The following is a 14,946-nucleotide window of genomic DNA, read 5'->3' on the forward strand; positions in this document are numbered from 1 at the left end:
CTCACGGAGCAGCTGACCAGTTTGCCCCGCGTTAAAGATGGCCCTGCGTATATGAGCTATTTCATTGTATATGTTCATGAGTAGTTTATGGTATTGTGTATGATACATATGAATGTGGGCTGTGTATGGGGGCTGCTTGTGGGATTGTGTGTGTGGAGATGGATATGTCACAGTGTGTGTTTGGTAGTGTGTGAGGGCTGTTTGGGGTATTGCATGTGGGGTTGTGTGCATGTATGTGGATTGTTAGTGGTGTTGCGTTTGTGGGGATTGTGTGTATGTTTGTGTGTGGGCTGTTCGTATTATTTGTATGAGGGGAGGCTTATTCTGCAGGTCTGTGTATATCTAGCAGTGTGGGTGGCTTCCCTGGGTTCCAGTGGAGACCAGGCTGGCCAGGTACATGTCAAGGACAGGAGCTGCAACAGCAACTGCGTGATGCTCTACTACAGTGTGGATTCCCATTCACAAGTGCTGGGAGGAGGTGATCTGAGGTCACTTCCTCTATGTGCTGCAATGCATAAACTGAGGATTGTCCTTCACCACCTTTTCGTATTAGCAGATATCTGAAGTTTTACTGGGACTCCAGACAGGCCAGAGCCTGTTTGGCTCTAGCCGCCTTGAGTGCCGTGCAAAGACACCTCGAGTGCCGTGCATGGCACTAGTGCCGTAGGTTGCCTACCCCTGCACTAGGGCATTCTCTATTGTCTGAAATTTCTTTGGGAATTTCGTCTATTCATTCATTCGTCAGAAAAATCAATTAATGAATAGAAATTTCTAGGGATTGACCAATTATCGATTTTACCGATATTATCGGCCGATATTCGGCATTTTCAGAAATATCGGTATTGGCCAATAGAGATGCTGATAATACATACCAGGACCGCCGGGCCCATTACAAGCCCGCCGGTCCTGGAGGAGCACGCAGCAAGCTGTTACTTTCCTCACAGCAGCTCCCCAGTGTAAATCTCGCGAGGCCTGCGCCCGTCAGAGCGTTGCCACGGGTTATCATTGCAACGCTGCGCATGGCACGCAGGCCGTGAGATTTACACAGGAGAGCTGGAGAAGCTGCTGGGAGGTAAGCAACAGCTTGCTGTGGGCTCCCCCTGCTCAGTACATGCCACATAACCACCAGAGAATGCCAGAGCCCCCCTCCCTGGCCAGGTAACAAACAGGGAGGGGGGACAAAAAAATAAATAAAACAAATATTAAAAATAAACTTAAAATAAAAAATGCCCCCCACCCTCCCCATTTTACACAAATTACATCCCTTCACAAACACACACTGCATTATAAACACACACATCATCCACTACACACACACAGCATCCACTACAAACACAGCATCCACTACAAACACTCACACAGCTCCCCTGTCTAAACACACTGCATCCACAACATGTGGCATGTATATTTTGTGCATTTACCTTTAGAAATAGTTAATTTTTTTCAAAATGGTAAATGTACAGAATATCGGCAAGTTATCAGCTATCGGCCTGAAAGTTTACAGATTATCGGTATCGGCTCTAAAAAAACAATATCGGTCAATCCCTAGAAATTTCAAACAAATGAACGAAGTCCTCTTCTTTCGTTTAGTTTATTACAAGGAGGGGGAGATCGACTCACAGCTCCCTCCTTGTAACATGTGAAATTAAAAGCGGAGGCGAGCAGGGATATCCGCCACTTCCTACATGCCCCCTTGTCATTCTATGAGTGTCAATATGAGTATAAGGGAGATTAAAAACTCCCGAATGCCCCTACTCACTATGCCACGAGTAGGGGCGTGTCTCCTAAACAGTGAGCAGCCAGAGGCTGCTCACTAATAATAATAATAATAATAATAAAAAAAAAAAAAAAAAAAAAAAAAAAAAACACCCCACACCCCAAATCAAGTAAAAAGTGACCTAGCACAGGTCCCCCATGGTGGGGCATATACTAAAATAATTAATAGGGGAGGAGATAGTGTCCTCCCCCAGCCCCACCCATGCAGCGTGAGTGAGGGCTACTCAACGGCATGGGGAGCTATGGTCATCTCTCCAAACCAAGATCGGCGGGTGGGGGCCCTAAATACCCTATAAAACAAAAAGGGGGGGGGGGGGGGAATACTGCCTCACCCATGATCGGCGGGGTAGTGGCCAAAAGTAACAAGGGGGGGCAGGGTGAGGGAGACAGAGGAGAACCTGTTGTCTTCCCCTGGCCCAATCAATCAGAGCACTCAAAGTCAAATTGCAGGGCATGGGAAGGCTGTATGGGCATGGGAAGGCTGCCTTTCCTGCCCTGCAGAGCACAGTCTGCACGGTGCCCTGGTTGGGTGATGATAGATTCTTTTTTTCGCACTGGATTTTTTAATTTTAGAAGTTCAACGGGAATTATGGATTTTTATTTGGCTTTTTTGACATTAAAGCCCTTTCTGTCTCTTTAAAAAAAAAAAAATGATATAGAATATGTGTTGGTGCAATACATTTAAAAGATGGATACTGCGGTTGAGCGCACACATAGCAAAAATTGCTTTGGCCCTTTAAGTGAAGGAGGCAAATGAAGCTTGGTCCTTAAGGGGTTAAACTAAGCACAAAAAAAAAAAAATACAAGCCACGTTTGAGAGCGAGTCATATTTGGGGGAATGTCTGACATACCACTCTAGGAATGAAATAGTGAAACCAGCAAATAACTAACTTAAAAGAATAAAGCAGATTCAGACATGATGCCTCCATACATCATAAAAGGAATATCCTCTCATTCCATTTGCTTCACAAAGGTTGCTGGTTTTTCTCAACACAGGTTTTCCAGATGAACTTGTGAATACTAACTGGCTGAGGTTCACAATGTCACAACCTACAGAAATAGTTCCACTGAGGAAAGTGTGGGTTGCTTTTCCTGCTGCCTAGCTCTGCAGTATTTATGGTTTCCAGTCTATATGCAATGCATGTTATAAAGAGAGTATTGCTTTCCATTTATGCTGCAATTGGTTTATGGAAAACTAAAATTAAACATGGAGACAGCAAAGCTACCCAGGGCATGCAAGGCAGGAAGAGGCTTTGTCTCTGCCACTTGAAGGCTACAAGTGTAAATATTTATCCCTGCTTCTTTTCACACTCTGAACAGACTGGGAACAGTGAGTAAAAGATGGCCTAACGTCAGGGGAGTGCAATATACAGTCATTTACCGTAAGAAAAAGCACAAGGTGGTCACTAGGTCAGAGAAACTTACCGGGACCGCAGCCATGAGGGTCGGCTTAAGTTCTGATGCATCACCTTTACTTCCTTTTTTGATTTTTGTGGACTGCAAGCAGAAGAGAGGGGGGTGGGGAAAGTGTGATAAATCCAAAAGTAAACAAAAATATTGAACAGTTTATAGCTGGTAGACTTGTGAGGATGAGCTCAGACACACGATAGTGGCTGGAACATAACATTGGGATGACGCAGCAGAGAGATTACCTTCACACAGTGATTTTTGTCTTCTTCTAAAGAGAACCAAGCATACCATGTGCGTGCGTATACAGCTCACCGTTAAATTATACATTCTGACCTACTAGCTCTCAGCACTCATCTCTCAAGGACTAGATTTACAATAGTAAAGCACAAGACTATTTATAAAATGTAGAGAACTCCATGTTCCAATATTTTCTATATATTCTAAAGGACAGAGAGCAAACTGTGCAGCTATGGTAGGTTCACATTTCTCTCCTTATTGCTCAATCGAAAGGCCAAGAGCACAAGGAACGTACATAATATTATGTTCTATAAGATCTTGCTTTGCAAAAACTGAAATTTTTGGGGGGCGAGGTAATAGTAATGGCTTCCACTTCAAGCACTTTGCCCCAGAATGACTCTTTCTATAATAAAACCAGCCGTATAGAGGGGCTTTCTAGATTGCTATATGTGAGATATCTAAAATCAGCAGTCCTTAGCCATTTGGTTTGCATGCTTTTTTAACTGGGTACCATTTATAAGAAGAGGCACATCATGTTCGTCAGAAATCGATCAACTGACCAAAATAAGTTGTTTTGCGTGATACCACCAACTGGTACAGTGCAATGGAGATCTTTTTTACAACCCATTAATCTGCTCCACTTTCATACAAACTAACAGGTTGGAAGAAGTGTATTGTGGTAATAGGCGAATTTCCTCTCTCATTATCAACACGGCCCTAGAGTCCACTGAGAGTACCATCTAAGTTGTTGTTTTGGTATCTACCACAGAGAACTTTATACACTTTAAAAAAAAAAAAAAAAACTGTCCAGAGGGCCTGCACATAAAGCATCTCACGTAATTATTCTAAACATGACTCTACACTGTTACTGAACATAATAACAATCAGACATTTCCTTTCAAACATATATTACCTGGTCAGATAGAGTTTGAGGTGATGAGTAGCCAACGCGGCAACCGTTGGAAAGGCAAACCAATTCAGCACTAAGCTCTAGAACATGAGCTAAAGGCAAATAGCCAATGTAGGTATCGGTGTCCCTGAAAGAAAAAGAACACACTTTGGGGAACCATTTTAATCCGTTTACACATGTTCCCAACTCCTCACATGTGATCTATTAAAGCGCAGGATAAGACTAGCTGAACAAGCAGCACTATCAAACACTGGGTATCACAGCTCTCAACCTCTTATTGCAGTTGTGAGCAAGACAGAGGCTCTGAAGAGTACAGACATTGAACCAGTTGTAGGAGCAAATTGGGCAGATTTTAGTGATTACAAGATTAGGGCTAGTTTGTTAAGGCATAACATACAAAGCAAAAGTTCCTTGATATTGTGCTCATTGGCCTGAACTATAAACCAGAGCGCACGTGCACATGACGGTCACTCCCGGTGATAACAGTGGCTCCAGCACTCAGAAAAAACAAACACAAAACACAGGAACAAGTTTTAAGATCTGCAAACCAAGTGGTAACCTACCCCAGATTGGGTATTCTTTGTGCCATGCCAGTGATGCCAGCGATCAGATTACTGTGAGATATCATGACACCTTTTGGAATGCCTGTAGAACCACTTGTATACATGATCACTGCAATGTCATGCGCCAAAGGAACGGACTGCGGTTTGTTTGCTGTGGAGAGAGAGAGTGCAAAGGCTGTATTAAACACATACAATTTAAAGGGTTACTGTGATCCTATTGAGAAGGGGACCATTCTGGTGTAATATGTAATAATGGGCACACTGGAGAAGGTCCTCAGTTAGTGGAAAAAGTAGTAAAACCACTACTAAAAAGTAGTCACTGTGGCCGTGCGCGGCCCGATCACAGGCTTTTCATGGAGAAGCCTTTAAACGGACCTTTTACACGGCTCAGAGCACATGTGCGGGCTGCGGGAAGACGAGGGAAAGGAGAGTGAAAAAACACAAAAAACACCAATGTTGAACGGAGGGAGGGAGGAAAGAGTTATCCTCCCCTTGTAGGCGTATTGTCTGTTAGCATTCAGCGCGTACAGAAAATGCACAATATCGCAATCTCAGGCAAATGCCTTTGGGGCATAATTTGTTAATAGAGTAACAAATTATGGCCAACTGAAGATGTGATCACAGAGCTGAAATCGCTTGTAGGGATCATCAGGAAAGTAAACAATTTTACTTCATGAGAGGAAAAAAATCACCAGGTTCTGTCACTAGACTTAAATGAATTCTATTTACTGGTCGCTATTTGACAAGCATTCTACATCAATATTATTTACAGAGACTAATACACAATGTATATCAAAACATAAAAAAAAGATCTATAGATCTATCAAAACAGAACATTCCCAAATTTCAGATTTGTGGACTATCCCTATTTGCGTGCAAGATGGTTTTTCATAACCACCTGCTGACATTAAATAACTCAAATGATTTAACCCCTTAAGGACACAACTTCAGAAATAAAAGAATCATGACGGGGTTAATCAATTAGACACGAAATCACAATATGAATCACCATCACACTTTAAAAAGCCTGGTAGAGCGAGGTCTTCAAAGTTTATAAATTATGGAATTTCCCTAAGATAAATTGGGATGACCGAAATCAAAGCCCTTTTTCCAGTTAGCTGTGGATCCCGGCCTGTGCTTATAGGGTGCCTGGAAATTTAGAAAAACTTAGAAGTGCTGATGCCTGCATTCTGGATTCCGGCAAATGGCCGGAAATTAGTACGTTAATAAATCCTCTTTACTGCCACATAATAAAGTTATAAGTGAATGAACAAGTCCTTGGTTTACATTATTCCCCAGCAATACACACAATCTAAAAACTACATATTTAGAAAACAGCGTGATGCTAGATTAACCAATGTATCAAAGAGACACCGTACAACCAATCTACACCTTTGGGCCTAATTTGTGCCTAACGTTTATACAAAAACCAAATACAGAAAATATCCAATTATAAATGGTTCGCTAATAGAGAATACAAGTCAAGAATCTAAGTTAGTCCGAAGTTTGCCTTAGTTTCAAAAAGGCTGCTTAGATTTACAGATCTCGCTAAGATGCAGTCAGGTTTCCATTTGTTTTAAACAGACACTGACAGGGAGTTGAACATGAACATACTCAAAGCAGCAGAGCTGGCATTAGTTTTCTGCCAGAGAACACTAAACATTTTCGATGTATTCTGAACAGACTTGGAAAGGGTATGACCTGACGAAGGGTCTTGACAAGTTTAAGTGGAGACATGAGCTAAAGCCAAATTTAGTGATTTTCCAGAGGCGAAATTACATGAAAGTCACAACAATGATTTCAGCAACTAGCCCGTACCAGTAAACTCGCTAGCTTTCACATTTGTGTGATTTAGGTACTTTAGTGAAACTACTTAAAATGGATGAACTATACAAATCTACTAAAAACAACAGGAAGACCAGGACTGCCTGAAGAAATCTCACATAGTTGCTGGTTAAAGTAAAAGTCATTTACTAGCTGACACCAAAAAGGTGACAGATCAGAGATCCTAATAAATCTCTGGAAATTGGGCAGACTTGATGGGCTGAATGATCATCTGCCGTTACAGTCTAGGTTTCTATGACACTCTTGATATTGTAAATAAAGCAAGGGAGGGGGCCGGGCAATAGGCACGTGGGGGACCCTCTGTTTAGGTTATACCTGCCCGAAAAAAAGTGTTTTGACACAGAGACAGGGGATGGTGCCAGTAACCTGCTAGAACAAAAACCACTACAGTGGCTGTAGCAGTTTTATTGCCAAGACTGGCTCTTTTAATCCGGCACATTTATTAGGTGGCAAAAAGATCAGGGGCCAAAATCAAAGAGTAAATGTTACGGGCCATCCAACATATAATTATGTTTCTTCCAAAACCCTTCCCTATGTCCAACCCTAAATGACAACATCTTCTATGATTCACATTATAACACCAAATCTATGAATACACAGTATTCTATAAATCAATATCCACAAACTCTACACATGTTGTGTTCTCTCCACACCACAGCATGATTCCCAAAGCTGTTGCATTAAACCTTGAAAGAAAGAACCATCCGATAATACCAATAGCTCATTATGTGCTATATAATTAAAGCCAAATGCATTGTGCAAGTGTCACAAATTTTGCAACTGGAAGAGTTAACATTCCCACCGCCCTGCACAAAAAACCTTTTTTGGACAACAGAAAAGGTCACATATGCTTTGCCGTGTGTAATAAATAGCCTACATTACAACATATGCTCCTTGTACGAAACTAGCATTCAATCACGAGAGTGGTGAGCTAGACAATGTATGGAAAGTGTGTAAGGCAACAGTTTACTGTGGGAACAAAAGCATCAGGTTCATGTTATTTGGACCAGATGTATTGGGCCTGAGATTGAAGCATCTCTCAGACATCCTTCTACTGCATCTGTTCACATGGAAAGAAATCCTTTACACACACACACACACACAAATAAATCAATTTAAAAAAATTAAAAGGGGGGGATGGGTGGGATGTATTCAATTCATCATTTGCTCCAAGGACTCTGGATTTCCTGCTGTGGAGGAGGAGGCTCAGATTGGGGATATCCTGTTTTTTTAATAGTTTGAAAATTAACCCTACAGTGACGTTGGCTGACAGAAGAAAACACAGATGGAGTAAATTGGAAGGAATAAATCAAAGTAACATGCGCTCTCATTTTTGAGGGTTTTTTAATTTTTTTTTATAAAAGATAGAACCTGCGAAAAACACCTACAGATCGAGCTGCAGTTATACGGAAGTTCCAACTCAAGCAAAACATAGAAAAAAGTAGAGACCATTTGTCTTGTTATAAGACATTTGGAAAAATGTGGCAAAAGGTTGAACTTCAACAAGCTTTCTCCTGGCCTGCCCCATCAGTCACCTGGCAATTGATGGGAACAGGCATCTTCTTGGATAAAGTAGAACAGATGCCCAGAGCATCTCAACGCTGCATGAATAGAGAGACCCCCATCACGTTCTCTTGAGCACTGGCTTGAGTACACACATTGCTCCTGACAGCTGCAAGGAGTTGCTGTTATGCCGTGTCAACCTGGTTATGTTACCTTGTGGACGTGAAAAAAAAAAAAAAAGTTGCATTTGTGTTTTTTCATTCTGTTTGTACTATCACTATACAAGGGAGATTACTTGTTCCCTCCTGCCATTATATACCAAAACCATAACAGCAGGACATGTAAAAAGATAGATGGTGTGCCGGCTACAAAATACAATAAATATGAAATTAGTTTTACCGGTGAAGCCATTCAACATATACTCAGTATTTATTTGGGCTAATATTTAGCATTCAACACAATCATGCATATACAAACAGAGTGTAACTGACATGCACAAAATGTTGAGTTTTCTCAACAAAGTGAAGAATTGGATAGGATAGACTTACATCTCTTTGCTCCCAGGGCTTGTACTGAGGCCATACTGTTTACAGTAATGTTTTGTGTTAAGTCTGCAGGCTGCGAGCTGGTGCCATCCACAAGAATGATGTGTCTTAGAAGAGGGACTTGAGGAAGGATGCCCTGAGAATTTAAAAAAAAAAAAAATAGAAACATTGAGTGTACAAATGCAGCTCTTTATTCAGATCATAAGCAATACACACACGTGTGTGTGTGTGTATATATATTGTGTATATTATATATATACACACACACACACACACACACTATAATAATATACAGATCTTAATCACAAGGTTTGCTTTTTTGTTCTTGAGAGGTGCAGGTCACCTAGAATCTTATTATTTTCTATGACATCAATTATTTCACCGGTTAGCAAAATAATGGGAATAAAGGTGGTCCCTTTCCATATGGCTCTCTGCTTGAAACTGATTGAGTGGTATACAGGTCTCGACAAGAAAAGGGACATTAATACTATTATGTGTAGATGTGATAAGAATTTAATTGGTGTACTTTCGAGTTTATAAACCAAACTGCAAATTGATAGAAAATGTTTCTAATTTGTCTATTTTAGCCAAAATGTGAAATTCACTAGCATCTCGATTTGAATTCCCAAGTCAGCCACAGTGTCAGATTGGTTAATTTTTTATAAAATTTGGAGTTTACTCTGAATTTCTGCCTACAAACATGTCTTCGAACACTGAGGGGTACAAAGTTAGGATGGGGTGGGACATCACTGATAATGCCATAAGGGCTGGGAGGGGGAGTGTCACGGGACTGTCCCATTCAAACTGGATTGTTTAGAAGCATGTACTAATAACCCTGTATAACCATGCATATGACTAATATAAATGTCTGTGAGAAGCAAGTCATCTACCATTCCAAAACCACAGTCCTTTCTCAAATCACCAGCGGCCATCTGAAAACATGTGGCACAGCAGCGTTTGTTTAAAAATAATAATAAATTAGACTGTATATCAAACAGATAAGGATGTTATATAAGAAAGTTTAAGCCAAGTAATATGAGAAAGTTACATATACAGAAGCCACAAAAAAGTTTTATTTTTTAAAAACATGTACGCAATATAGATTATACATAAATATACGCTTGTAGTGGAACAGAGGTCACGATACCAAAAAAGCAAGACCACTTGGTATAAAAAGAATATATATATATATATATATATATATATATATATATATATCCCTGAACATGCACACTGCATATATGGTATATGTTTATACCAATTAAAAAAAAAAATTTCCTTAGACTTTAATCAAAAAAATACAGAGCCAGTGACTCATTTGTCAAATGGAAAAACAAACAGAAAGATGTGTGTTTGAAGAGAGAGCACAAGCCAAATATTGAAGATATATATATATATATATATTTTTTTTTTTTTTTTTTTTTTTTTTTTAAATGAACAGGGTCAAAAGTCTGAAGCAGCTTATCCCCAATCCTCTATGCAATAATTTAGGGTAGTTTAACACAATACAAATACTTCAACACAAAGAACCATTTTTTCCCCATAGAGAGACCTATAGTGAACCCCATTATGTCGAACACCCCCACATCACCACCACTTGGTAGGAAACCTAGAGGTGCGTGTATAGAGACTTTCAGAGTGATGTATTAAATTACCAGAAAAGTTAAAAAATAACTTTACTACTATAAGTGAAGGAAAAATGCATTTCTTTTTTTAATCAGGGAATTTCGAAAATTGGATTTTACACGGATATACTGTGTAATTTCACAACATGGTTCACACTACTGGCAACTCTGGTCATATTCTTTATTTGGCCACTGTGACGAGACCAATCTCGCCACTGTGCATTGGAGGAGCCTGGTTGCCTGCCTGCTGCCTTTTGACTATGGACCGGCATTTAAATACTTTATTTTCCTATGTAGAAAGGTCTATTCATGTATTTCTGCTCTGGCGTTCGGTAGATTCTCGGATTTACTGAATTAACTCATTTAACCCAGATAGCTATGCCATGGAACCTATTCGTGTAATAAAAGACTTTGGCTCCATGGCAATTGAACTGTATATGTGTGATCTGAGAGCCATTCAGTAATAATGTGCGCTCAGACCTAAGCTATCTGGGGATATGTTGCATGTCTGTATTTTATGTAATAAATGCAACCTTGTGTATTTTATTGTATTTTACTGCCATGTGTTCAATGGAGTTTTGCCTCTGTCCTTGGAGATAATTGGATTACTTCCCAATTATCTCCAGGATAGAAGACACTGTGGTGTCTACAGTAGCTGTGCCTGTGTCTCTGGAAAGGGAAGATCTACTAAATGGCTGTTAACCCATTTTATGCCTGGGTGTGCCGTCACAGCCACTAAAGACAGCTTTGACAAAAAACCCTAGAAGAGCGAGGACTTTGAAGAGTCACATCTGTGATGCCTGGTAAAGGAACAAGAAAATCTTATGGCAGAGATACTACTCGGAGACTGGACAAAAGACAGTCAAAGAAGAATGCAGGACTTAAAACTTTTGCAAAAATGCAAAGAACTGAAAATAACATCAGTGACATTCCAGGAAAGTCAGATGAATGTTGGTGTCCGTTTCTTAAAAATAACTAAATACATAAATGTACAGTTAGCAATATGCAGTTAATAAAAGTGAATACATTTACACTTGTGCATTGCTGTTTGCTTCATTCATACAGTCATAGGAGCCCAGAAGGTGTGGGTAAATGAAGAGATGCAAACAAAATTTTAAAGAGACTGACACAATAACAAAACCAATGATGAAGTTTTAGAAAGGACTGTAGAGAAATGTATGTTACCTTGAGTTTTGTCTGCAGCAGCTCCTTGCTGGTAATTATGTGGGTGACCTCCGTTTCCACCAGTCCATGTGCAATCGCAGGACCCCCCAATGTTGCGTAAATTGTAACCACTGTAGAGGAGGAAGAGGGGAAAAAACAAAAACTCAGAAGGTTAATCTACGTCATTCAGAAGAAGGCCTTAGTATAAATACTTCAACAACAACAGTTTTCCAACCCGTCAGGATAGTTATTGCTGGAGTTTATTAACTAAACTAGGAACTAGCAGGGATTTGATAAGATAAATGGAAACTTTAGAGTCAAGCTGGGATACGTACCGTAAATGGACTATGAAAAGTGATGGGGCATAATACACATCTCCCAACTGTCTGGATTGTGGCAGGACAGTCCCAATAAGTCTGTTCATATCCCTCCCACTTTGTTCCCTGGTGTTCCACTATATGGGACAACACGGAACAGTCCCCAGAAAAGTGTATCATAAGGCGCACATGCGCGACACTTGGGACTCTAGGACCCAGCAGAGAGAACTGAAACAGTACTCCCTGCATGGTCTAGCCTCAGTGGGCTGACCTGGGTGATTGAAAGACAGACTGGCATGCATTTACATAGGCTGACCTGCCAGTACTTCAGGCGGAGACACTCCCTTTGGATAGAGCCAGGGACATGGGCGCCTCACTGGCCTGCCCCCTTTAAGACCCTTTTACTGGTTTCCACTTCTCAGGATGCTGATATTGGGAGGGAGGAGTTATAAGATAATAGCATAAACAAAGATTATTTTAATCATACTGTAGTTTTGAAGGTTTCAAAAAAATGCTACAAGGCTAAAAGATTGTGTTATGGTAAGTTTCCTTGAAACAGGACACACTAGAACAAGGTGTACTAAATATGACTTGTATGTAATAAGGTAACGAGAACAGAGGACAGACCAAAATTGGAAAACTGAATACCATATGTCCAGCCATCGGACCTATCAGATTCGTGTCTGGTGGGCAGAGCTTGCCACATAACTAGACCAACAGGGGAAAACCCCGGCCAGCACATGCAGGGCCAACCTTTCTTCAACTCCGGCTCAGAAAGGGAGCTAAATGGGTCATAAGGAGAAACAGCCAACTCGCTTTAATACAGGACGGGGCAGAGCAGAGAAGGCGGTCCTCACTTCACGCAGTGCAGACCAAGCCGTCTACTCCAGATCGTGTAGCAACACTGATACTTTTCCCAGCGCCAGCCTCAATGAGAGTCTGCACCCACCAGATGTGCAGACAAGAATTGAACCATCAGGGATCTGGATTTTCCTCTCACCCCTTACTGACAAAAAAACCTGAGAGGGCGTTGGAATAAAACCTTTTTTATATATATTTTATATATTTTTTTTACTGCCCCTACCCCCCCTTACAATCTACACTAGAACCAGCCTCAAAGACAGACATAAACCCCATAAGCAGACTCTCCTCTACAAGCAACCCCAAACACCACACACACACAAGTATAGAGTATGTCTGCCATTGCTTCATCTTGAACATCAAGTATTCTAGCTAGCTCAGTGAAATAAGAAGATCATAACACTTTCAATTGCACAATATTAAATCTGTTTTTGTTATTAAAAGATAGTGTACTGCCAAAAAAAAGTTATATGTACACAGAATTGAGTGAGGGGGTGAGGGATGAATAGATGTGGGCACTAACAGAACATCACAGACTTACTCCCTCTGACTGCCTTTGGGTTTTTTGGCTACAGCATTACCCGAGAAAAACAACAACTACAAACATTAGTGTTTGCAAAGCACATGCTTTGTGGTTAACAGATTTTCAGAAGCAGTACGGATGACATAAAATGTTCTATTTTAACCGTGTCTTATAAATCCTTGGGAAAAAGAGACTTCTGACATGGTTTCGGTGCAGTGGTGAACATATCAGAGTTAATGTACACCAGATGCTTGAAAGTGAAGGCCTTCTGGATCTTTCGACAATTAAAAAGGAGTCCAGATTCCTTTCCTGTTCCCCACAGAGAGGGCTACATTAGGGGACGGCTGCCTGGGAGCAGAGGAAAGGAGAGAGGAAAAAGGGCAGTAAAATTACTTGGGGTTTTAATTAAAAAGAAGGCGTTCACCAAGTTAACTTCACAAATAATAGTATATTATCTGGGTTTTTGTCACAAAGTTCAATGAAAGGGACATACTATACACATCAGAACATTACATTAAGCATTAGTGGTTCTGGTGACCATAGTGTCCCTTTAAGAACATTCTACACTGTCATTATAACCTGCAATGCACTGCTTGATTAATGTAAGACGCTCCATAGAAGACTGCTGTTCCTACAGGAGTGGACATTCCATTCTAAAATGTCACTTTTTCATAACGGCAAGGCAATGTGTACCTGCAAAAAGCAGGCTCAACATGATTTACTCCTATTTAAAAGAGACACCAAGTGCCAAAATCATTAATTGTAATGTAGTGATGTTGGTGTATAGACCCTGTCCCTGTAGTCTGACAAATTGTAAACATCACTGTATCTGAGACTATGTGTTCATATTCATAACAAGGTCACTCCATGGCGGTCCAAGCCAATCAAAGGATCTCTCCAAACCATCCTTTTATAGACTGCAAGGAACCAGGCAGTCTCTGCGTGGTGTCTCTGCAGACAGCGTCCGATGTACTACATAGCATTCAGACAGCACTCAAAGTGATATAAAATCCCATCTTTACAGCATGGAGACACAGGATGCTGTGTGAGAAAGAAAATATTAAAATCACGGGATGTGACCTCCTTTACAAGTCAATCCTCTTTTGTGACATTTCTAATAATCATATCTATTTCAGTGACAGTTAATACACACGGTAACCGTTGGCATTACCAAACACGAGGCTTCGTTTCTTGCACGCAGTGTGTAACAAAAGAAGGTCTGCAATGCCTAATGTAGAAATATAACAGAGCTCTGGTAATCATTAAGTCAAACTCCGCCAGAAACTTCACTTTTATTTATACTCCAAGTCCATCAGTGTGGGCCAGTTAAGATGGAAACATTAGGCCGACACACATGCACAGTCATGCCTAACTCATTTTACTTCAGCTGATGGGATCGAGCAAGTGTCTTGGACGGTTCCCACAAGCTGGCTCTACTCTCTCCTCTGACCTCAGTTACATAAACAAGCCTTGGTCCAGGCTTTCCCCAGCTCATGCAATTAACCACTCCATAGAATTGCTAGCAGAGCAGGGGAGAAAAAAAAAAAAAAAACAGCCGACGATATTATAAACTGGGACAAATATGTGGCAAAATGTAATTTCTGTAACAACTGGAAACAAAACCAAGTTGAGAACTGATACGTTTGGTAATTTTAGTCTAAAATGTT

At 40.6% G+C, this 14,946-nt stretch overlaps 1 protein-coding gene across 2 annotated transcripts in view; it reads right to left on the reverse strand.

The window, feature by feature from the left end:
• Nucleotides 1-14,946, reverse strand: part of ACSL3 (acyl-CoA synthetase long chain family member 3) — a 71,078-nt gene that overhangs the window by 15,439 nt on the left and 40,693 nt on the right. For both annotated transcript variants that reach the window (XM_063442451.1, XM_063442452.1), the window contains exons 4-8: nt 11,600-11,709; nt 8,793-8,925; nt 4,897-5,047; nt 4,337-4,460; nt 3,202-3,273 (exon numbers count right to left, since the gene is read on the reverse strand). In XM_063442451.1, the coding sequence (XP_063298521.1) occupies nt 3,202-3,273; nt 4,337-4,460; nt 4,897-5,047; nt 8,793-8,925; nt 11,600-11,709 (590 nt within the window). The remainder of the gene's footprint in view (nt 1-3,201; nt 3,274-4,336; nt 4,461-4,896; nt 5,048-8,792; nt 8,926-11,599; nt 11,710-14,946) is intronic.

The sequence above is a fragment of the Pelobates fuscus genome, chromosome 2 (assembly GCF_036172605.1).
Source record: "Pelobates fuscus isolate aPelFus1 chromosome 2, aPelFus1.pri, whole genome shotgun sequence".
NCBI classification, from domain to species: Eukaryota; Metazoa; Chordata; class Amphibia; order Anura; family Pelobatidae; genus Pelobates; species Pelobates fuscus.